Below are 25111 nucleotides of genomic sequence, written 5' to 3' on the forward strand. Positions count from 1 at the left end.
TCTCCATCCTGACTGCTAAAAATAGTAAAATACACAGTGATCCATAGTTTACTACTATTTTTAATTTACTGCTCTGGTCCTTGAAACAGGAAGGAGTTTTTCTTGCAGGAAACAGTGTGTGTGCTTGTTGAAATGGATCCTAACGCAAGAGATATTGACAAATTAATTATAGTTAAAATGACACTGAATATGGGAAAAGCACTTTTATCATGGTTTTGACATAACCATAATACATAAGCTATTCTAGAACATGTTTAAAGAAAACTCACCAGTATTTCTCTGGCATATGTAGCTTTTGCTTGCTTTGCAGTCTTCATCTTTCCATTTCCCTGCTTGTTCAATAGGGTTCTTCTTCATATAGACACAATCATCCTATGGATGAAATAAGATTAGTAAGAAAAAAAATGTGGATAACTAGGAAGCATTTCTTTTCCTACTGGATATACATTTCCCTATTACATCCAGGTACACATGTCTGAATAAAATCATGGCCATCTATATGAAATCATATAAGAAATGGTAAGAAGCAGTAACATGGCAACAACAATTTATAAGTAGTAAAGTTTGTGGATGATGGAGGAAGATGCAAAGCATAGTGCAGAGGCAGGAAGAAGCATCTGGGACGATCTATGTGTACATAATCTCTGTGCTTGCATATGTGTGTGTGTGCATGACTTATATGCCCACACACTAGCTCTGGCCCACAGGACATTTGAGCTCAGCTGTTTTCCTTCAGGTTACGTGGAAGCTCAACAAAGTGAAGTTTGCCTAAAGAGCTAAAACCCTCTTCCTGCACCAATCAACCAAAGTTGTCACCACTGCTCAAAGTACAGTGGCAGCAACCAGAAACCATCCTTTGTAGGTACACAACTTTGCACCACAGTTTCAGCTTCCTCCATCTACATACAGGAGGAAGCAGCACATCTACCTCCCTTGGATCAGTATAATATCACTGTCTTTGGCCCCTCTGAGGCAGTAGCCCATGTCATGACTACAAATGAAGGAGAGAACATTTGAAACAATTTGTGCAGGGAGGTGGACACAACCTTCTACAGAAAACATATTCACATGCAAGATGGAGGAGTCCTAAAGAGCCTAAAACTGAGCTCAGGAAGGAAATTGCTGACTTGTCTGAAATTTTCACAAGGCTTCCAAATATCTGTCTAGACTCACACAAAATCATGATGAAACAAAGAAGTCGAGAAAAAAAAAAGTCTGAAGGTAGACCTGCCCCATGGTCAAAAGCAACAAGATCATCACAAATAAACATAGAAAGGTAACTTTACAGCAAAACACAGCTGAAGTACATTTTATCCATCCACCAAAGCCAAAATAACAGCAGCAGAGTGGCGCAGCGGAAGCGTGCTGGGCCCATAACCCAGAGGTCGATGGATCGAAACCATCCTCTGCTAGAAGCATTTTTGACATTGAAAAGCAATGTAATTTATTTTAAGTCAGTCTCCAAGATTCATTCAGGGAACGCAAGTGATCAGAAGGGCACCGGGCAGCTCTCTGTATTCTGGGAACAGCTTTATTGAAATACACATGGTGACTGGTGGCCACAATGGTTGTGCTGAAATGGAAATCCAGAAGGGCAGACAGACCTTTCCATGAGTGAATAAAGCTGCCCTTATATTCTGTTGCAGGGAACTCCAGAACCTGGAAGTTCTCCTAGGGTTTGAGGGCAGAGGAAGTACAAGTATGCCCAGTTTGACAAACTTTTTGAGGAAGTGGCCAGGCTGCATGAGGAAATCACTAGGAAATGTAGTATTCAGGAATCAGAAAGAGAAATAGATGTGTGATACTGTGCAGTGATACAGACAGGCCAACTACCCTGTCTGAAGTCCCTACAAAGGGAAGAAGTTAAGCTAGCTTCCAACCATGAGGAGACAGACCACAAAACTTGAAGACATAGGAGAATGGGTCTTAGTTTCTGCTTTGCCTCCCTCTTGCCCCTTAAGTGCCTTTAAGGTCCCTTTCAACCCATCCTATTCTATTCTGTGATTCTATGATTCCATGATAACAAAAAATTTTTTACCTTACTATAGTAACTTCGGGAACCTTTTGCCCAATTTGTGTAGTAAACTGGACTTCCATCTGTCCATAAGTACACATGCTCTTGATTTATGTCATTCAGTCCAATCCAGGCATCGGTTGCAGTATTTTTTAAGAGAGACATGAGGAAAGCTGAAGAAAAGATAGACATTGTACATGGGAAGAAAATGTTATAATCTGTTTCTCCATGATCATTTGATGTCTCATCTAATATCAAAAGATTTGTACTTTGTACCTTGATTTTCCTTTTTTGAGATAGTAGCCAGGTTTCCTCCAAAAGAAATACAATTGTTCCGTGCAGCATGCCATGTCAGTGTATAATTTTCATCAAGGCCAAATGCTTTGAAACACTGAAAAGAAAGAAGTGTGCCAAAGCTGAAGTTGGATAGTGTTTTACAGCTTTGAGTGAAAGCATCTCTCTCTGTAACAAGTGAGGTAAGCTAGATTTTTTAAACCAAAAGATTTAACTTTGTCCTTTCTAGCTTGCCTTTAGGTCTTTCTGAAAGAGAAGATGCATACTGGAAACCTCCATATTTTGGCACCCATTTAGAAGAAGAAATACGTCAGTCTAAAAATTTCAGTGGAAATTAAGTTCAAGTTAAGACTTTGAGGAAGAAATGCCTAAGACCTCAGAAAAGAATGCACACAGGCCAAAAAACTGTCCTGGCAGTAAGTGACAGCCAGATAAGCTCAGCAAAGTAAACAAGAATGTACAACTGTTCAGAAGTTGTTTCTTCCACAATTGCTCAGCTATCTTTGGCAATACTAAATAATAGCACAAATAAAAAACGAAGCTTTCTCCTTGTATGGTACATGATTTCTTTCATAACAGTTGTGGTCCCAGTACAAACTATAATCTCAGGAATCCTATTTTTAGGGTTGTTAAATATGCATGCTCAGAATATATTTTGTGATAAACAAAAACTCTGTTTCAACTTAAAAACTGAACCAAGGAAGTTTTCTATTCATTTTAAAATGCATTATACTGACTTTTCGTACTGCACCTTATTATCAAATTGGAGCCAGTCTTCTGGACACCCACCCTTGGGTGGTGGTACCGTGGGAGAAATACTTGGACGAACAGTACTGTTAAGCCTTTCACAGATGAAAAACTCAACTTTGCCACAGTTGAGGTCATTCCATGTACCTTGAAGCAAATCAGAATAAAAGAAAAAACTGAAACAGAAATATAAGATCTTTCCCTTAGCAAATCTAGGAAGTAGAACTGATTATCATATTTCCCTCCCCATGGAAATAATGAATAATTTTTATGTATGTTCTCCTTAGGAACATTCAAGCGTACAGCAAAATTCATGACTGCCAGAGGGTCATTATAATTTAAAAGTTTAATTAACCTCTCTAAAATCTATTGCAGACCTCTAAGACCCAGACTTGTGCATTCAGCCCTCTCAAGCCTGTACCACACCATGAAGGACGGAATATTGTTACAGCACTCACCTGTTTGGACATACATGACCACACAGTTTTCATCATTGTTTGCAAAGTTTGGTTCATTTGGGGCCCAGGCAACATAGTTTGCAGTAGTTCCATCCACCCACCTGAAATAAGTGATTGGGAGATTAATAATTCTTATGGTAGTATTTTTTTGTTAAGGACATACTAGAGCTTGGTATTTTGTTTTCTATATCCTAGTTTACAAACACACATTCTTCTCTTCTAAAAGGAAAACTTTTCATTGGAATCATTAAAAAATATCTTCATGTTTAATGTGTATACTGCTGACTTGAACCAGGTCTCGGCTAGTCTTCTCAAAGTCACAGCTTTTCGCTGTCTCTGAGTATTAATAACTTAAAGAAAATACACCAGTGTAACACTGGGCCTGGCCTTACCTGTAGCACAGATGCAGAAACATGAGGCTAACTTAGTAATTTCCTGGGGCCAAAACAGTAATATAACATCTTGTAGGGTAAGAGAAACCCTTGAATTACACACTAGTAACCATTTTGTTAAACAAAAGAAATCTTTAGTATATGTTGCTACTGCTTTCAGTTATGCAAAAAAAAATACTTCCTATTTTAGTGATTCACAAATTTATTCTCAAAAATGCCCTACGAAAAAAGAAACATTGAAAAGCCTCAGTGCTGGAGGGAGCACAGTCAAGTAGGGAATCTGCCTTCAGACAGCATGAGCTCCAGGGCCATTCAGTGTTTTTCCAGTTTGTGAGGCTAACCAACAGTATGCATATTCCTGCCAGGAGACTACAAATAAGGAAAACAGCATGCCTAACTGCTTTCACTTGCAAATCTTCCTGACTCAAACAGGAAAAAAATAATGCACAGTAAACTGGAAGGAATGTCTTAAAGACATGAGCCAAAATGAGTCAGCAGTGTGCATGTACAGCCCCAAAAGTCAAGCGTATCTTAGGCTTCATCAAAAGAAGCATGTCAAGGGAGGTAACTGTCTTCAACTACTCTTCTCTTGTGAGGCCCCATCTGGAATACTCCATCTGGAATCCAGGCCTTGAATCCCCAAAACAAGAAGGTCAAAGACCTGTTGGAATGGGTCCAGAGAAGGGCCATGCTCAGAGGGCTGGAGCAGCTCTCTTGTGAAGACAGGCAGAGGGAGTTGGTGTTATTCAGCCTGGAGAAGGCTCAAGGGAGACCTCATTGTGACCTTTCAGTACTTAAAAGGGGCCTATAGGAAATCTGGAGAGGGGCTGTCAGAGACTATAGTGATAGGAAAAGGATAGATGGCCTTAAAGTAGATTTAGATTAGACATTAAGAAGAAATTCTTTACTGTGAGAGTGGTGGAACAGGTTGGTCAGCTGATACCTCCAAGCTTGGAAAAGTTCATGGTCAGGTTGGACAGGGCTTTGGACAAACTGATCTAGTGGAAGTGATTGCTTTCCATGGCAGGGGGCTGGAACAAGACAGATTTTAAGGTCCTTTCCAACCCAAACTATGGGTTGGATGCTATGTTTCTATTATTCTGAGTCATTCTATGATTTTAGAATTCTATGATTCTATAATTTCTGATAAAGTAACACCATCATCCAGAAAAAAAGAAAAAAAAAAAAAGAAAAAAGAAAGATTCAATTAGGCTTTTTTCTAAGTATTGGGTGGGCGACGATGGGGAGAAGCAGAAATTCTAGGAAATTAGACTGTCTCAGCCCCACAGAGATGACTGTTTGTGGGTTGTGGACAAGAAAGACATCCTGAGAATTCCAAAAGAAAAGCTGAAATGAGGCAGAGACCCTGTGTTGAAATCCCTGAAGAAGGCACTAGAAAAAGGCAGAAGATGAAGGCAGAGTAAGGTTTTGATCATTTGAATATTTAATACTGTCTTTAAGTACCATCTGGAACATCTCTAGAGAACTCGGTCTTATCTTCTCTTGCATTTAGCAAGGAGAGTGAGTGCATGTGTTAACTCAGACTACACTGACTATAAGCAAACGTGGTCTCACAGAACAAAAACAGGACCTACAACTAGAAGAAAAGATAATGAAAATATCATAAGAGTTGTGCTGCCCTGAGAACTAGAATCATATATTAAGATTTTACATCAAAATATGGCTGTAGACAAATTCTGGCCACCTTTAAGCCTCAGTAGCCTCTTAGAAACAGCCTTGGCAAATATTCCCACGTCACACATGAGTTTTAGATACTTAATGTTTTCACTTACCGAAATGTCTTGTCAAGGCTCACAGTTAAGCCAATGAAAAAGTTGTTTCCTCGATCTCTATAAAAAGTCTAAAACATACACACACACACAAAAGTTTCAATGAGATGTAAGAAAATAGATTTTAAATAAAACAAGCAAGCAATCAAAAACAACTTGTATATATTTATACAGTTAGGTGTCAAGCAATGTGCAGGGAGTTGCTGGGATTATGTGCCTGAACTTCAAAATTCAGAATTATCATCCAATTATAAAAATAACAGCATAATGGGTTAAAAAAGAAGTGGAGCAAAATGCTCTGTTAAGAAGAATAAAAACAAAACAAACAGACAAAAAAAGTCTTAAAAGGGCTATAAAATAAAACTATAATTTTAGAGTTTTATAAAAACATAGTTGAAAATTACCATACGGCTACAAGTTAATAATGGAGTTCAGTGCTAAATCACATGGAAGAAAGGAAGGAATCATACTTGTTTTTAATAGTATAGAAGCTATTTATAGAAGACTATAATCACCAAGTTATTCACTTCCTATTGGAAAGCAGCCTGGCACAAACTATTTCTTGAAAAATTAAAATCTATTTTGACAAAAAGAGGGATTTTTTTAATTTTTATTTTTATTTTTTAATTCTGTAAAGAGAATGAGGTGGAAAACAAAGTGCCCACTCAGTAAGTAACTTTCAACTAAACAGAACAAAATTTTTGAAAGTTGCACTCTGGTCTTGTAAAGAAATGGAAGACTTTTCTACCCATAGCAATTATTTACCAGAATAATGACTATGTTAAAGTTTCTAGATAGTTAAACTGATGAAAGGTGGTACTAATTTTTTATTATGAAGACTATTTTCTACTACTTCAAATCCAGATGAAAAAGGGGCCTCAGTGGAGGACAGAACTCCTTTTTTTGAAGTAAAGTGAGTTTCTTACATATTTCCAAAGAAATGTTCTTTCACTTTCGCTCTCAATAATGGCAAGATCACCACCATTCTTCTTGCAGTAATCCCTTGCTTTTTCCATAGGCATTGCTTCCTTGCTAAAGTAATATTCCTTATGATTATATATTATCCAGTCATCTTCACTAACAATGTATTCATAATCTGCAATATGAAACATTAGGTAGGGTGTTCATGACAGACATTAACAACACTGTAAGAAAATTTCTTCATGTGCTGAAAGTACAAGACTTACCAAATGTAGATGTAGGTTCTGGTTTCAGTGATGCTCCTGCAAAGTAAATCAATATCCGAGTATATTAAATATATCAGAAATATATTTGAGATATTTATGCAATTGTTTTTAATAATTTTACATTGCATTTTAATTTCCTTCAATAAAATGAAACCTAGAAGTTACTCATAAGATTGTTTTTGTCACGGAATTTCTAAGAATATCTGAAAGAAGGTGTTGCACTCAGCAAACAACGATTATGTTAGAGCCAAGCTTACATAAACTACGGACTATGGATTTAGGCTACTTGATTTCATTTTGTCAGCAAGGTGCATGTACATGCTAAATTCACACATGTATCTCATCAATGAATTCATAGTTTTCAACTGCTTTTATTGAAGTTGAAATTCACTTAGTGTTTCATTGTGCTTGATGGAACATTTGGCATTAATGCATGCAATATGATCTGACCTAGAGAGGATGTTCTAAACAGTTTCTAAATACTTTTAAGAAAAAAAGGTCTTAAACTTACCTTTTTTTATTTGACAAACATAGTCTTGCATATGTTCACAAAATATATCATTCCATTTCATATCATTATAGCCATAAAACACTCCACATTTTTCATTTCCATCATAATTGTTTGGTTCTCCATTTGCCCATTTTTGAAAATTTACCTATAGTGAAAACACCGTTTTTTTAGGTTTTTCTATTGAAGCAAAACATATTTTTGAACTTGTTAAAGAAGAAAACACTTCATTTGATTTCACTGTCCACATTATTGTTTTGTGGCAAACTCTGGAAGAAGGACATGACCACAATATCATTGTATAGTATAGTGATTCTTCTGTGTACCTACTGGTCAACACTAGTAAGCCAAAAAACTGTTGTCCTTCATTATATGTGAAGAGATGAAGCTGTTCTGTCATGCTCTAGTAAAAAACATCTAAGAACTTTCTTCAGATGCCTTCCTCCTGCCCTGATGTTTCAGAGACATCCAAAACTGCCATCGTATGGACTTGGGCCTTGCAGACATTGAGCTGCTTAAGAGGGTGAAGGCAAAAAACCTTATCCTGACCAAGAAATCACAGTTATTTCTCACAGAAAATGACAAATGGGAATATAGAGGTTGGTACAACCAGAATAGCTTAAACCAAGAAAGAAAATAGAGTATTCCATTATCTTTGGTGTTATTTAATTGCTATAACTGTTTTACTACTGTGTATGATTGTGAACTATCAAAAGATAAAAACTAATTCCTCAATCAGACTTGGGAAATTGACTTAAAGTTTGTACATGCTTAACAAGGTATATGTGTAGTATAAGAAAAGGAGTAGGAACAAGAAATTGTTTACTCACTGGTGAACCATCACACCATGTAAATCCTCCATCAGAGTCCAAAGCATTTAAGCCCATCCAGTAAGACTTGTGACGATAGTCTTTATTTCTGAATGATTATGTACAAATATAAACAATAAGAGGGTGAAATAGACATGGAGAATATATGTGAAAGTTTTGGCACTCGAATTATCACTTGAGGAATTCATGTAAAGTAATCTCCCCATTTACATCTGGGGAAAAACAACCTAGCACTGCATGTAACAGGAATCAGGAAAATAGAGCTGTGCAGGAATGACCACAGATATCACATTATCAAAATTAAATTAAAATTTTAAGGTCTTGGTCCCACAAAGAAACTTATGCATTCAAATCCAGACTAGCCAGTATTCATTTTCCAGTTAAACATTTAAATAAACACATCAGTAGGTCAGTCTTCCTTAGTCTCCAATTTTTCCCCTTAACTAAAGAAAGAAAATTACATTTCACAGCATGAAATTCTGGAAATTCCTTCTTATATTTCATCTGCTGATCAACTACAACAGGTTTCTCTTTTTCAACTAAACTCAGCTGAAAACAGTTTTTATCACCCTTCTTTCATTTTTATGTGTGTTCAGGCTACTCTCACACATACATGAATCTACCCAAAGGCCGGCCAAGAAGCACTTTTGCTCACTTCTTTCTGCCTGTTTACGTTTATTACTACCTGTTTACACTTTGCAGAGATACACAACGTCTTTCCAAAGAAGGAATTGATCACTGGAAATTCCTCATGCCCTGCAAAATGTTCATTTTTAAAATGCTTTCTTTCCTATATTTAAACAAAGAATTTTGCAGATACTTACAAACTAGATATTAGTTTTTGCTCTTCTTCACTGTGGACACATGCCAGATCTCCTCCAATAGCTCTGCAAAAATCTCTTGCACCAAACCATGTTTGCATCTTCTCCCTTCCTCTCTGAAAAATCTGTGAGAAGTGGGCATTTAAATACAGTCTCAAATATCACAGTAGTTTAGAATCAGCATTCTGAGCCTCTGTTTTCCTTCTGTTCTCTGGTCTCTAGTTTAATCATTTGCCATTTATTTGTGCCACCTTGTTTGTGTCGTTACCTAGCAAACTTGACTATTTCAGCCTTGTTTTTCATCTCAGAATCCTGGTAGCCCCAAACTTCAGGCAGCACTTTTCAGCACCTCAGGATGCTACACCCAGGATACAGTTGGAGACATGTAACTGCAAATGACCCATCAGGTAAGCAGGATAAAATCCACCCTGCATGCATAGATGAAGCATATGCTTACTTGAAATGACAAGTGTTTGTTTTCAGTTGTTAAACACCTACTTTGAAGCAGAAGCTGCTCTGAGGAATGGATTGCCATTCATCTGGGCAGGATGGGAGCGGAGGAGTCGTCAGAGGGGGTGGTGGGGTTGCTCCCTCCACCAGCTGCTTGCACAGAAACAGGTTTTTTTCTTCACAGTTGAGAATATCCCATAATCCAGCTGAAGTTCCTGTTCTCATGGCCACACAGCCTGGCTCACTTCCTTCATGAAAGAGAAAATTTTAAAACCTTCTGTATATGTACCTGCATCATCTCAAACCATATTCTCTCTACTAAAAGCTACCTGTCCCCCCTGTGTTTGGATGTTCAAGTAGTCAAAATAAATGCAGTCCGAGGTGGCCACTTGGAAAGAGCTGCTACAGCTTCAGTACAAACAGAAGTTGCATGGTTGTTTCTGCACATTCATGGCAGTATTGTTTTAAAACCCCCCTGTAGTTTCTAAACCCTGACTTCCTGGTTCCCCACAGCAGAAACTCTGAACCCCTGGTGCCTACCTGGCATTCCCATGTTCCAGTGAGTGAAGATGACTGGATCTCCACCAGCCCACCTGAATGTCCCCTGCTCCTCCATGTCCGAGAGTCCAATCCAGAAATATTTCACTGGCTTGTATCCAATCACAGAAGTTAAAAAGGCCTGTTCGTATCTGTGAAAAATAAGTACTAAAGTAATGTATCAAGCTTTATTGCAATCTGACCATTTCTTCAAATTGTTTATTGTAGTAAATCTAGTAAAGTTAAGATGCTTTGTTAATTCCGTGGAAAAAATAAGCATAGATTCAAACAAGGGTCGTAGTCTTAATTGTATAGATCTCATCATAATACAAATTGTTTACTTCTCAATTAGGTAATATAAATCATGCTTATAATTTAAAGTGATTCTCTTCTCCATTTGTGTAATACAATGAGAAATATAAGCCAAAACTTGGGTTAATGCATTTATTTAAACCAGTGATACAGTGCTTTACTGTGTTTTCAAATAGGGTTTATATCTTTAAATCCTTTTAGTCTAGCATAAAATAATTATTCTAAAAAGAATACATTTCCGTATCTTCATATTATAAAGAAAAGGCTAAAATCTCAAATCCAGAAGAATAAATAGTTTCATATCTATCTGTTTAGTTCATTTCAGTGAGTTTTAGAACAGTCTGATGATTTGGAGTTGATGGGAGGCTGACTAGAATTTTTGTTTCCAGGATTCCACACTCAACATGAGTGTGAGTGGGTAACAGCCATAGCTTGAATGTTAATCTTGATAACATAGCACTGTCTGTTTTATTTTGTTTTACTTAGTTTTAACATGTATCTTACACCAAAGAAGTGGTATCACATTAGACACTATTAATAACTGTAGAGTGGGAAGAGATGATTTTTTGTCTTGGTTGCACATCTAAAAGGACAAGAATACATTGTCATACCTGTCTATCACAGTAGCCAAGTGAGCTTTATTTTCTTCACAGATACGTTTTGCTTCTGAAAATGTTGCTGGTAGCTCCCCTATGGAGTAGCAGTAAAAGCCATGCTTCATCCAGCCCTGCCAATGCAAACAGATACACAAGGAGAATCATCAGACTGCCATGAAACAGAATGTTGAGAATAATCAAAACAGCTTTGCAGTCACAATCGTGCTTCTTGCCCCTTGACAGATGCCTTTGTTATTAACAGGCCATGGCTGCAACTTGGAGCTGGAAAGAAGCTCACAGCCACATTATGCTCATACACTCAGATGACACTACCAAGGAAGTACTGGAGAAATTAAAAATAAAATATGGAAAACATTTTTTTTTCTTTCTCCACAGTATTATGTTATGTCATTTTAAATAGCATACAACAGCATATGATTTTTTATGTACAGCTGTTGCAAGAGGCTATGTTGCAATCACACTGTAAAAAAGCAGGCTCAGATATTCCTGTATTCCTGACTCCTGAGACAGGTGGATTGAACCGAGATGGCTCCATGCACCCTGTAGGATCCAGCTCAAAAGCAATGAAGTTTGGAAGGAGAATTTGCTGGGGGCAAAGGGAACAGCTCTGCACCAGGAGGGAGCAGAGTGAATTGCATTTGTAAGTCAGGAAAAGAGAAACCATTGTGAATCCATTAGTCTAAGAAGTATCAGCACAAAGTAACAGTTTTCTAGGAGTCCACAGATTGCAATAACTGACTTCTATGCCACTTACCACCATGGAAGCGAAATTGAGATGCAGTGACCTTTCACTGCTTCTGTTTCACACTTACTTTCTGGCAGCCCGGGTAAGTAACTTCAGCTTCCCCTGATTCCTCTGCCAAAGGTTTTCTTTTACAGATGTAACTGAGTTTCCTTTCACAAGAACTGTCAGCCCAGAACCCATCCTGAGCAAGGCAAGAAAAAAACACAAAGAGAAGTGAAACTAGAGAAAATCCAGGTTCTATTGGAATATTTACTATTCACAGAGAGATCACTTCATATGGAGTGAGTTGCTTCAGCATTTCCAAGCCTTCATACTCTCTCCAAACCTCCCAGACAGGGAACACAACAAACTGAGGGCCGCATTTCCTCAGAAGTGTGAGAATTAGGGAGTTATGTATTAAACTTTCAGTGGCTGATGAGAAAAGTAAGGAAACGTTTTCTCTTTCACCCTATTCTCACCACTGTAGTATTATTCATACTCATATATACAGTAGTATACATCTTCCCAAACCTGGTCTCCAGCCTCCCTCCATAGTATTCTCAATCAAACTAAGTTCATAAAACCCTTTAAAAGCCTTTTTATTTGGGGCACAGGTTTTTTTTCCCTGTGGTAGGTATAAGCGTAAAAGAAAGTGAGGGAAGGATTTTTACCTCTCCATTCATAACAATACAGTCTGCCTTATTAGGTGTGTGGGTAGGCTGTCTTTGATGCCACTTGGTGTATGTCACAGGTGTCCCATCACTCCATTCAAAATACATCTGATGCCTGAAGTCATTTAAACCAATCCACAGCTCATCATCTGGCTCTGGAAAAACAACGTTAATCATAAGTATTACCTTAAAATTGAGCTATGGTGTCTAACATCTACAATTACTGAACAAGGAGTTTCAAGAAGTAAACAAATTAACAGGTAAGATCATAGTTACAATAATTACATGATTAACAGCAAGAGAGTATAATTCCAGACAAAGAAATGTCATGTAGGAATACTCACTGTACCCAAGTTGAGACACAATAAAACTGTACTCCTCAACATTATGAATACTTGTCAGGTCTCCATCTTCTTTTCTACAAGATGATTGGGCTTGTTTCCATATTTTGGGTGTTCTGTAAATTCTATAGCAATGTCCTGCATAGGCTACCCATTCCCCGGGGCACTTAACAGGCTTCATGTCTCCTAAAAAAAAAAGTATTTCAATTAGTGAGTGGTTCTGCTGAGTGCTTTCTGCTAATCACAAAGAAAATTACGTGTACTGGATATTCTCTGAGATACTGAAGTACAAACTAGTAGAGAAGACCAAAAAGGGTGGGAGTATCATAAAGAATGCAAAACAGATATTTCCATCAGAACAATATTGTTCTGGAAGCTATTCAATAGCTCTTTTAGAGGATGAAATAAATACTCACTAATTTGTTATGCTAACTTAAAGGGCAATGCTCTGTCAAATATCCATCCATGAGGCTCTGGGTACCTCCATGGGGCCTCTTGTTGAGGAACTTTGCCTTGTTGAATTTTGGAGATTTTCTGTGTTGTTTTTTTTTTCAGGGAACACCAGGTGCTTACCAGTCACTTGCTGCTCCTGCACAGCCCATATTATACACAGGAAGGCCCAGACACATTAATGTTATGCCAGAAATGCTCGCTGCACTGAAATGCAGTGCAATTCCTTCAGAGCCTATTTCTTGGTGTGAATTTAGTTTAGTCAACCACCTTCCACTTCTGTAAAGGTTCACATGGTTTGCACATATCCAGTACACTGGATGAAGCACAGTTCTCCTGGGATCAGCCACATCACTCAGTCTTTATCACAGTCCCCAAACACAGCTTTGAGATGTACAGGCTTGCATTCCCCAGTCAACATCCAAGCATGGGTCTAGAAGTAAGCATGGGTCAGAAACCATTCCCAGTAGGCTGTCTGGATGCAGCCATAGTATCTAAGACGTGCCATTTAACCCCCAACCCAATGAACAATGTTATAGACTATTGTATGTGTTGCTGGGGGATTTACAGCAGAGCTAAAGGTATGCTGAGAATTCCCATGTGCTAAACATTTTCTTCCCATAGAAAAGACTATTTTGCTTCCAGTGAAAAGAGAACACTAATGGGAAAAGATGTCAGCCACAACTTCCAGTATTTTCTTTTCATAACAGAGCAGAAAAAGCCAGATAGAGTGGAGGGAGCTCTGGCTCACATCTTTTTGCAAGACACATCATACCTGAGGGAACAGTGGAGGAGTTGTCCACAGTGGAGGAGTTTCTCTTTTGGCAGATATATCCCAGCTTTTGATTACAAGCCACGTTTTCCCATTTGCCATTCCTGCCTTGGAAAGTTCCACACATTTTTATAAGCTCCACAGAGGGATTTCCTTTAGAAAAGAGGTACAACATACAGAGAATCACTCTGTTAACACTGAATACTTTCATCTCACCACAGGAGGGAATGTGCATCCACAATTAAGTCTCTGATTCTTCAGAGTGACAATTCAGAGGACCGGTGATGAGGAGACACGAGTGAACACGCTGGGTGGACCCATGTTTCAAATATGAGAATTTCCCCTTTCCCGTGCACAATTCAAGGAGAAAATGAGGGTGTTTCAAATACTGCAGCATACAGAAAAACACTTCATAAAAATTCAGCTAAGGCACAACTCCCTGTGGGTTGGTACTATTGCAAAACACTAAGCATCCTTTGCTGTTAAAAAGTGGATGTGAAATTTGTATTGAATTCCACACAAGTGCTCATCCTTTGGATTCTCCCGACATCAGAACACTTACTATGAAATTATGTACTACGGCAACACTCACTATGGTGAATTAAATCTTGAAAAATATACTGGAAACTTGGTAAGAGTTCATCACACAGGCATCATAAGCAATACATAAGAAGAGCACTTGAAAACATGTACAGAGAGTTTCTCTTTTTTTTTTCTTTTTCATAATTCTCTATATACCACCTTCATGAGTTTTTTGTTTGGTTTGAATAACATGTGTGATGAGAAAACTGTAAATGGAAATCAAACACTGAGTGAGGTGCAAGTGTTTGTTTTCAGTGGTTTTGGATTTCCTGGTTTTCATTCTGCTTTTCCTGGGAAATTCAGAAATAACAGTGAGTCATATCTGATGCGATCCCATTATTGTAACATCCTACCTTTACCATACACACACGTAACCTGTGCAAATTCTACACAAACAAAAGGAATCAGGTAACTGGACTTTGAGGAAGAGAACAGAATTTTGGTCTGAATATTGATCATCATTTCTGAAGAATGCACTCACCTGGAGCCCAGTTTAGATATCTGAGAGGACTACCCTCAGTCCATTCCCAGCTGCTATCAAGTCGTCTGACAAGACCAGTCCAGAGCTTGGCACTGAATCCCAGATCACTGGTGAGTCCTACATGTGCAAAAAGAAAAGGGGAAGGAAAAAAAAAAAAAAAAAAAACAAGAAAGAAAGAAAAAAAGAAGTCACATCTTTTCTATATAGATTTTTTTCACATTATTTTAAGAAGATTTTGTTGTCTTTTTTTTTTTTTTTACCAGAAAGTGACAAGTTTTTTTTTAAGAATGCCACTGGGACTTATTTTCTAACTGTGAATATAAATATCCATGTTAAAGCTCATTTTAATTACATTTACTTGCTTGTATGTAGTTTTCAGCTTTACCTAATAAAAACATCTCTTCATGAGGGTTTGCGATACTTAATAATTCTGCATTCTGCTGCTGGCAGCTTCTTCTTGCTTGTTGCCATGTCAAAAGAGAGTTTGAGTTTATCTGATAGTAGGTTTCAGTCAAAGGATTAGTTTTCCAAAAGTCTTTTTGGAGATTGTCTATAAAATATGAAAAGCACAACATGAAAAGATAATCACACTTGCTAGTTTAAAAAGTATTCAGTGAAGACTAAAACAGTGTAACTGTATGGTTTGTTAAGTTTTGCCCCACATATGTACTGTGTGCTTTCAATACAAATAACACATTTATAACATGAAGAATTACTTCTTTAAAATCTCATTTCCCTACATTAACTTTCTTCTTTTCTATTTATATCTCTTCTATTTCTCTCACAGTTCAGTCCAAATTAACCTCCTTTTCCCCATGCAGAATATCTTGGTCTCTCCATCCATTCTTTTTTACTTTGTAACCCTTCTTACTCTATACATTACTTGCCTCAAAATGCCTCAAAAGCACTTCTTTCTGCGTTTTTCCATCAGTCCCACACACCACCCTCACCACGCATTCCATAGATACCAGTCTCCTCATCTCAGCTGGAGAAACCGAATGAAGAGCAGAGCCCCCATTTTCACTTGCACAGCTTACCAGTGAATTAGGTTACCCAGAATCCATTTTGCTGTCCAGTACTACTTGCACATCCTAAGGAGATTTTGAGTGTGAGAGAGGGTGACATTTTGCTTAATGCCTTCCCTGAAATATTTATAACTAAATTACCTTTTGATGGACAATATCCAAAACGTCGGTCCTTATCAAAATCTGAAGTAGTTGCACACCAGAGAGGGCTTGCATATTCAGTCCGACGGACACACTCAGCAAACCATTTACCATTGAACTTGAAAGGGAACACACAAGGTGCACCAAAAGTATTTCCTCCCAGTGTATAGATATCTATGAAGAGAAACAGATGAATAGCAGTCACTTGGTATCTGTCAACAGTTTACAGTATCTGATATTGATCACGGGGTTTGTTCGCAGGCATCTCTCCATGGACATCCCTAATTAACACTCATAAACAATCTTGATTTGGCCCTCAGAAAAATGAAAAGCTGTCACATTTATTGCTTGTCATGTCTGGACTATTGTTTCATGACTCAGTTTCTCCCATTGCCTGAGATGATTCTGAAACAGCCACAGATTCTACCCACACCATCTCCCTCCATTGTTGCTGTACAAAGAGAATTCCCGTTCTCTTTTCTATTTCATCACAAGCCTTTTATTCTTTCATTTGACAGAATCACACTTTTTGAGATGTGTAGAAAAGTATACAATCATGTCACAGTTGGTACAAAGAAGGGCCACAAAGACACTGAGAGAGATGGAACATCTCCCCTAGGAGGAAAGACTGAAGAAGCTGGGTTTGTTCAGTCTAGATAAGAGAAAGATCTGAGGGATTGTCCACTACTTAAATGGGGCTTATAAAAAAAAGATGGAAAGAGACTTCTTACATGGTCTAAGATTGATAAGACATAGGAGAAAAGATTTAAACTAAAAGAGGAGAAATTAGATTAGCTATTAGGAGGAAATCCCTTACTCAGAGGGTGGTGAGGTAATGGATCAGGTTGCCCAGAGAAGCTGTGGATCCCTGGAGGTGCAAGAACAGGTTTTAAGAAATCTGGTCTAGTGGGTGGCAACCCTGCCCATGGCAGAGGGTTGAATGTCCCTTCCAACCTACGCTATTCCATGATTCTATGATATTTGTATTGCATTGCTAAGCCATTTGTAGTGAGCTGTATTACTGATGTCACTATTATGAGGATTGCTGAGTGATAAGCAGGCAGTTGAGTTCATTTAAAGAGGGGCAGTTAATTTACCAAGAAATACAGAAATTAATTTTCAATACTCACCCTCATAGGGCCTGGAGCATATGCTGCCCACAGTTCCATGGATTCTCCACCGGCTCCCTTTGCCTGATTCTTTGGATAACCTCATTTTCTTCCCCTTCCCTTTGCCATAGCTGAGAAACAAATCCTTGCCTTGGATTGAAAGTGCCTCATCCTTACATTCCCACCTCTGAAGCTCGCTTGTCCTGTTGCAGGTTTCCAATGTGATGGCAGCCTCATCATCCTTGGTGAGCACACCCAGGCATAGCTTCATTCCCATGCTCAGCAGCTGCGTGGCTGAGATCCATCTAAACCTCTGAAGCTCATTGTTCTCATTGCACATGGTAGTTATGACTGAGCTGCTGTTTTGAGCTTGGGCACAGAGTTTGCTATCTTCATTATAAATTAAAAATATTCCATTATCTATAAAGCAAAGTCAGAATGCAAATTTTTGAGGACAGTTGTCGTAGGAAATAAGTCAGTTTCCTGCTATATGACAGTCTGTTACAACAAAGATTGGATATTCAGAGTGGATAAAGAAATTCAGTTCCATCAACAGTATGAAAACCATTCATTACAATGTTTTTAAGATACATGCAATACAGAATTTTCTTATTCTTCACATTCCTCATTAAAGCACACTGTTCTCAAAATGCCTTTCCAAAATGACTTATATTAGATTTCATGAGTTCTGCAAACTTTCACTACTACACAGCACATTAAACAGGTTTTAATTTTGATAGTAAAAGGCTTTTTGCATTAGAAGCATGAAAAAAGGTTTCCATACTCAATATTCAACCATTTCGCCCAGAATAACAGTGTGTTTTGCAAATCAACAAACAAGTGCACCACTTTACAATTTTGGGTAATAATATCTGGAATTTTGGCAGCCATACAAAAAGTCATTTCTTCACAGAGTCAGAGTTCAGCTTGTGCTTTTCTCAGGAGGGAAACCACAAATTGCAACATCATCACTTCAGTTCTGAGCACAGGATAACTGTCCTCAGTGCCATTAATAGCTACACTTGTAAATAGAAATGTAAAGCATTGCACGATAGGGCTTTGTTTCTGAAGACCAACAGCAAAAAAACGTGAGCAGAACTGCAGCATGCTTCAAACCTGTAATGTTTTTGCTGCTGCTTTGTATCCCTCAGCTCCCCTCAACTGACAGAAACATGACCCGGCTCACTCTGCTGTGACATTAAGCTTTTCTGCCACACCAGGAGAGAAATAGATGGGGTTCATAACCCTGCATCCCAGCACACCAGAGAGCAGTCAAACTACTGTGCTGATATGCCTACAAAAATCTAAAGATCTGAACAAGTAGATGGAATTCACCCTGGCACAGCTCTGCAGCTGCGGAGGTGCTTCATGCTAGCCAGCTAAGCCTTGCCCAAAACTTGCAGAGAAGAAATTTACACATGGGAATTAGACCAGAATTGCAGGCAGCAGCTCTTAAGGTCATTCCTAAAGCTACCAGGTAGGAAACAGAATTCCAGTAAGCAACAGTCTATGTGCAACAGCCAGATGAGCTGAGTAGGAAACAGAGCAGACATCAGCCAGCAGTTCCATGAATGCTGAGAGGACATTCATTGCCTTGTGTACCCAAGCAGATTTCCCTCTCAGTGCAGTACCTTCAGGTCAGCTATGTCCACACTCAGCCAGCTGCTTTTCAGAAATCAGCACCTCCTCACCCACACCTGTTTCTTTTACTNATGCACCTCCTTGAAAACTGGCTGACGGGAGCAATGTCTAACATCACCAGATTTAAGAGTTGAAAGAAACTATTCCAAATAACATGCTGGGCTGCAAATAGATCTAAACTCAATCTCCATTAGGAAGGATGTCAGAAAAGCAGGAGAAAGGTGACTTGCAAAACTCTGTGCTCAGCAAAGACTTACCAGATGCTTGAAGAGATGTACAAAAGGAAAAAAGAAAAATCACTAAAAGGTAAACAGCCATTGCCAGATGTTTCGCTCCTTTTTCCCCTCTGTTTCTAACTCCTGCTGAACAAATTGTGTCTTGCAAGAAAACCCTTCTGCATTGACCCAGATTAACGAATCCTTTTTGGTTTAAAGACTCAACTGATACAGGGAAGTTCTGGTCTGCAAATAAGGAACCAAATCACGTCACATTTGTAATTTTGAAATCATACCTCAATGAATAAGCTTTACTTTCTAAGCTATTTTTGGTACTGAGTGCAAGAGTTTTCTCTTCCATGGATATGTTAGTTCTAAGATGTCACATATTAGTGAAGATTTGGGAAACGTGCCTTACAACTCAGGATCATTATTTTTAGGGTGAAGTTGACATGAATATCTCTCTAATGGAAATAAAGAAAGTAAAAAAGAGGAGTAAGATTTGCACGATCCATAAAACAGAATGCAATATGGTACCATGGAAAATGGCTGGGAAAAGCAGGCAAATCAAGTAATCTTAGAGATTACTGTGATCTTAGAGAATAAAAAGAAGCATTTCAGCTTTTCCATGAGAAGAGAAAAGATGTAGAAGAAGAATCTGTTTTCTTCCGGAAGTACCTATCCCTTGTTTTGCTCTGTCCTAGACACACACAGAAGCTGTGTACCAAACCTGACAGCAACAACTGATGAAATTCTGAAAAGGAATGACACAATTAAGTGAAAAACATAATTTAGCACTAGAAAATGATGGATTTTCAGTTGTCACTAAAGAGGGAAAGTAAACTGATAAGGAATACTGCCACATTTTTCATCCATCTGGTCTGTGAAAGTTTCCACATCCAAAAGTACACTCTGTTCATATATTCTGACAAAATTCTGCTGCCTACTTCGAAAAAAAACCTCTGCTGTATAGTATGTAAAATAATTAGAAAGACATAGAGCTCAGGAAGAGAAAAGGCACCCATTCCTGTGGTAGGTTTACAGCACTTTCTGAATCCTTAAATGCTTTAATATGTCCTTTGAAAAATCTCCATCCCTGTATCTTCAGGAGAAGCTGGTTTGGAATAAGTTCCCTGATATTCATTTTACAGAAGGACCCTTTAAGGTCCTTCATTGCTAAAATAAGACTTTCCTTGAAAAACTGCTGCAATTGTAGGCAAAGGAAACCCTGGATACCTACACAAATATCTCAGACCCTGTTTTGTTGTTCTGACTCAGATGCAAATGAATAACACACTGGGCCTAAAAAAGTCCACATGGAATTAGAGTGGATCAAGAATTAAAATGCTGAGAGAAAATAATGGGACCATTGGGCAAGAAAAAAGGGACTAAATAGCAAGAAAGAACAGGAGAATGAAGGATTGCTCTCAATTATCTGCTGAGAGAAGCTTAAAAAAAAAAATAAAATACTGAGGTCCATTTCACCACCATGGTTGTCTGAGAAGAGCCTTTAAATGCCCAAAAAGTTAGAAAGAAGATCAGAAGACAGCAGAGAGGCACTCTACTCAGAAAAGCAGCACTGAGTTTTGTGTTGAGTCAGCATTGTTCCTTTGGCAATCTCTCAGGCAGGAAGTTACACCATGCAGATTCACCATCTTCTCTCTGAAGTCAGAACTCTTCTGCAGAAAAGAGGAAACAGAAACAAAGCAAAAGATATGTAGCAGGATGTAAAGAGGCAAGGCAAAATTCTGCATGCTACCAACAGTTACCATAAAGTCATTCTTCAATTACTACCACAGAAATGAATGGGTGAGTCCATGCAGGTTCTACAAGATGTGTCCCTAAAGTTCAATAATTCATTTTAAAAAAGCACCACTATAAATATCTGGGGAGGGGGGAGAGGGGAAAAAAAAATTACCCTGTTTCATGTAAGATTTCTTCTCAGAATCCTCACAAAGCAAAGTGAGGTTTGAGCAAAATCACAAAGCCTCCAGTCCAGAAAAGGGTTTTTTTTAATGCCAAAACCAAAAGTCTTAGTAGAAATGTCCTATACTAACAAACAACCAAACAGAGGGAACAAGCTTTTTATTTCTGTAGGTAGGTTCAGAGTATATTCAAAAAGCAAGAAAAAGCACCTGGAATTTTACTTTATTTTCAAGATACATCATCTCCTTTATTTTTCATTCATCTACCTAAACCTCCAACATGAAATGTAAGAAAGCTTAGCAGAATCAGAGGGTTGTGTATATGAACTATTAAGGATCACCCAAAAAGTCTCTTTTGCTTCTCTATCCATCCTTTGTCTTTCATCTTTTCAATCAAGATTTTTGTTCGTTTCTTTTTTTTTTTTTCGTAATAAGAACATTTCACAAAAGCAAGACCTAAGTATCAGCATCTACTCTGGACACAAAATAAAAGAGCACAAAAGCAGCAAGGGTGCTTAGGAGAAAAGACTGCTTCTATAAAGAATAACAACCTGCATCAGAGAACGGCTGAAGAACGGCAAGAAATGTTGACATGACAAGAAGATGTGCTGATTTTATTCATACTTATGGAGCAACACAATTTCCCAAGCCCAATCTTGGAAACTCTTCTAAGTATTCAGTCACTTGTCAAGAATATGAAAGCTTAGCAGCAGGAAAGGAGGACATGTTGCCAGATCACCAAACAATGTTCAATTAAACCACTGCAATCCAGGACTGAAATAACAAGAGAATGTGGAAAGTGAAATACTTTGAAAACTACTCTCCTCAGTCTTTCTTGAAGATTTATATGACCAAAGAAATGATAATCTTCAAAACATTGTGCTTTATATTCAGTCTAATGGGAACTACGTAAAAGGAGAAAAAAAAAAAGAAAAAAATAAAGGAAACTGAAATGATCACAAGTCCACTTCATCTTATGTTAATTAGATATCGTTTAAAGTAATCGAGTTATTTTCTCTGCTTTCCATTCAAAAATTGAAAAATTGTCAAATTGTCATTACTGTACATATCATGTATAGCATATGAGTGCTCATCTTAAGCTAAACAAATGGAACTTAAATGATCTTCTGTGTTATAAATGCCACTGCTTTCATGTTTGCTCTTTCTCATAGGAGATTTGCTCCAACCCCATGGTATTGCAATTGGAGTGACAGTAAATCACGCAGCTTAAATTTCATATTCCTCCGAATATCTTACACGTCTTAGAGTAGAACAGCATTACAAAGAAGCAGCTACACCTAATGCTAGCTATTAAGTGGCATCCAGCTCAGAACGGGTAGATTAATTCAGAACAAGACAGGCTCCAGGAGCTGTAGAGACATATCTACTAAGTGTGGCAGAGTATGAGGAAATGAGACATCTCTTCAATCTTTGTTTTCTTTCCAATTATACACTTGCATACATACATGTGACAAAATGTTGTCTGGAAGAATCATGTGGTGTGATCTGAGGCCTTTAGGATTGTGGAGGGCCACAGAACAGGACTGAAGTTCTTTTGGATAGAGATTGTACTGATTTGTTTTTTCACAACAGGCAGTGCAATGAGGCTGGGATCCCAATACAGCCTCTTGGCATTTCACTGCTTCTTTCTGTTTCAACGATATCGTTGAAATATCATCGTCTTTAACATCATTAATCAAAGCTGAACAGGAATTTTCTGGTTTGTAAACCACATCAGGTGGGATGAAGAACCATGAGAAGTAATAATCCCCAAAAAGACAAGCTTGAACAAATGTGTTAAAAAAAAAAAAAGGAAATAGCAGAAGAAATAACTGCTATTATTATTAGAAAAGGAGAAGGGCAGAAAGAGAAAAGGGACTCCAGAACAGATTTCCCCATTTTCACTATATGTATATATAAAATTCCAGATTTTTCTAGATCACTCAGCTGGCATTTTTTACTTGGTTTTAAGCATATAATCCCTGGATAGATACAGGTTGTTATTCGATCACAGTTCAGACTGGTATGTCTCCATGATTACCTTCTCCTACTTAAGTTTATCCTATTACAGTCTGTTTTAATGGCAAGGCCATTTAAAAATCAAAGTTAGCTACTGTTTATTTCACAGAACAAGTCTGAATCCACAAAATCAAATATCATACACCTTTATATGAGAATGAGGAATCACACACGATTTCTGTTTTATAAGATTTGGAAAAACTAGAAATATAAACATTTGGAAATTTAAGAATTATGTAAATGGTAACCAATCTAAGCATTTCTGTAAGGAAACAAGGTCAGTACTAACGGATACATTCGTAAGGCTAAATAGTCCCTGACTTCCAGTAGCACCTCACAAATCTATGCCATTGCTTGTGAGGGTATAAAAAAGCAAAATGTGATTATCAAAACACAGTGCTCCTACAAGCCTTCAGAACACATACTGATAATGTTCCTTCCCCATCCTCTGTAACTGTCCTGATAAAAAGGAAATTTTGCTGTTAACTTTATTGCCTCTCCCAGACAAGTTCCCTTGTAGCCAGCAAAAACTCCAGCCAACCATGCTTTTTCCATTTCAAAGGCCTGCCTCCCATTTTTACCTAACCAAATCTTAGAAGAGATAAGCAACAAGAACTAAATACTTTGTTCTCCACGTGGTATGAAATCACAGGCATTGGAATTTTGCCATGAAAGGATTTTTTCAGTCTCTCGGTTCAAAGAGGATACCTAAACACAGGTTTGTTACCTAGCAACTACCACGGTACTAATGCCACTGAGAGTACTTGAGAGCTGGCAGAATTAGAGAGATGTTTGTTGAATAGCTTGGAGATTCTGTATATCACTACATGGTCTGAAATGAATTTTGTGCAGAAATTACAAATCTTGACAGCTTTCTTAAGTGAATCTACCGAAATTTCACTTTCTTTACTACATCCATTTCTATTGTTCCATTTAATAATTAGCATTATCTTTTTCCCTAACATCATGAGATCTGAAATCTTACTCAAGATGGTAATGAAATAATGATGATGCTGTATGTAATATTATGCACACACTGCAACTGGCTAATACAGTATTTGTACTGAGAAAATATGCAACTGTAGTTGCATAATTTTATTAAAACAAGGCACATTACATTACATTTTACATTACAAATTACATTAATTTTATTATACTATAGTGTCGCATGTTCGTTCCGTTCTATGTTGGTCACAAGATCCTTTGTGTCTCCAGTTCCATCACTATTAAAATACAAATTGTTCTCAAAGCTGTCATTTGTTGACAAGCGATTCTTTCTTCTTTTGTAGAAGAGAAAGCCTGCAAGGCTGCTTCCAGCAAGGATGATGATGACAACGATAACTACGATTCCTGTTTTACCGTGGCTTAGAGTAGGAGCCTCCTCATCCTTGGTCATCGCTGAAAACAAATATAAACAGTAAGTTGATTTTAAAAGGCTAGCTGCATTTCATATCACAAATTATTATTTTCATTTTTTGTTCATATACTCAATGGAGTATATCAATTTCTACTATGGAATTATGTGCTCCTGAGAAACACACAGTTACTCGGAAAATGTAGGAATATGTAGAAAATTCTACAAAAAAATGTAGGATACATAATATAGAATATGATTGTTATTTTTTCTTTTTATGATCTTCCACTAGATACATTTTTGTCTACCTGGAAGAAAATGAGCAAATATCCTTACCCTTTGTAGGCATTTCAGCTGGTGGCATTTCAGCTGATGGCAGTATTTCAGTTGCTGGTATTTGAAAACATTGAAAAATAATTATGTTATTACACTCTATATTAAAATTATGTGATTAGAAAAATCATAGTGAAAATTGCATTCAGAAAAGTGTACAGTAATACAAACCTCACACACAGCTCTGCACATATATCAAAAGTCAAAGCATAATGGCCTACTGTTCTATGGTCTCTCATGTATGTATTTACATAAACTAGCAGGATAAATATACCAAGTAGAAGAACATCAGCAAAGAATATGGGGGCAGATCCCCCTACCAGTGTAAACCACAAGACTACACAGCTTCTTTAGGACAGATCTGCTCAAAC

General features: G+C 37.8%; 2 protein-coding genes and 1 non-coding gene across 5 annotated transcripts in view; 1 reads left to right on the forward strand and 2 right to left on the reverse strand.

Annotated features, from left to right (window-relative positions):
• LOC107309032 (macrophage mannose receptor 1-like) overlaps window positions 1-21358 on the reverse strand; it is a 37496-nt gene extending 16138 nt beyond the window's left edge. For both annotated transcript variants that reach the window (XM_032443079.1, XM_015853441.2), the window contains exons 1-23: window positions 19152-21358; window positions 17275-17673; window positions 16145-16318; window positions 15364-15528; window positions 14979-15095; window positions 13919-14068; window positions 12697-12879; window positions 12353-12507; window positions 11770-11883; window positions 10952-11067; window positions 10032-10180; window positions 9540-9739; window positions 9045-9166; window positions 8221-8308; window positions 7394-7538; window positions 6883-6918; window positions 6622-6791; window positions 5699-5766; window positions 3514-3614; window positions 3060-3202; window positions 2291-2405; window positions 2039-2187; window positions 270-372 (exon numbers count right to left, since the gene is read on the reverse strand). In XM_032443079.1, coding sequence (XP_032298970.1) covers window positions 270-372; window positions 2039-2187; window positions 2291-2405; window positions 3060-3202; window positions 3514-3614; window positions 5699-5766; window positions 6622-6791; window positions 6883-6918; window positions 7394-7538; window positions 8221-8308; window positions 9045-9166; window positions 9540-9739; window positions 10032-10180; window positions 10952-11067; window positions 11770-11883; window positions 12353-12507; window positions 12697-12879; window positions 13919-14068; window positions 14979-15095; window positions 15364-15528; window positions 16145-16318; window positions 17275-17673; window positions 19152-19212 — 3223 coding nt within the window. In that variant the 5' untranslated portion in view covers window positions 19213-21358. The remainder of the gene's footprint in view (window positions 1-269; window positions 373-2038; window positions 2188-2290; window positions 2406-3059; window positions 3203-3513; window positions 3615-5698; window positions 5767-6621; window positions 6792-6882; window positions 6919-7393; window positions 7539-8220; window positions 8309-9044; window positions 9167-9539; window positions 9740-10031; window positions 10181-10951; window positions 11068-11769; window positions 11884-12352; window positions 12508-12696; window positions 12880-13918; window positions 14069-14978; window positions 15096-15363; window positions 15529-16144; window positions 16319-17274; window positions 17674-19151) is intronic.
• Window positions 1341-1412, forward strand: TRNAM-CAU. Its single transcript has one exon. It is a non-coding gene; the product is annotated as a tRNA-Met (tRNA).
• A 1768-nt stretch (window positions 21359-23126) lies between the features above and the next one.
• Window positions 23127-25111, reverse strand: part of LOC107309030 (macrophage mannose receptor 1-like) — a 48081-nt gene continuing 46096 nt past the window's right edge. For both annotated transcript variants that reach the window (XM_015853439.2, XM_032443078.1), the window contains exons 29-30: window positions 24744-24797; window positions 23127-24451 (exon numbers count right to left, since the gene is read on the reverse strand). In XM_015853439.2, coding sequence (XP_015708925.1) covers window positions 24210-24451; window positions 24744-24797 — 296 coding nt within the window. In that variant the 3' untranslated portion in view covers window positions 23127-24209. The remainder of the gene's footprint in view (window positions 24452-24743; window positions 24798-25111) is intronic.

Source organism: Coturnix japonica, chromosome 2, assembly GCF_001577835.2.
Source record: "Coturnix japonica isolate 7356 chromosome 2, Coturnix japonica 2.1, whole genome shotgun sequence".
In the NCBI taxonomy this organism is placed as follows: Eukaryota; Metazoa; Chordata; class Aves; order Galliformes; family Phasianidae; genus Coturnix; species Coturnix japonica.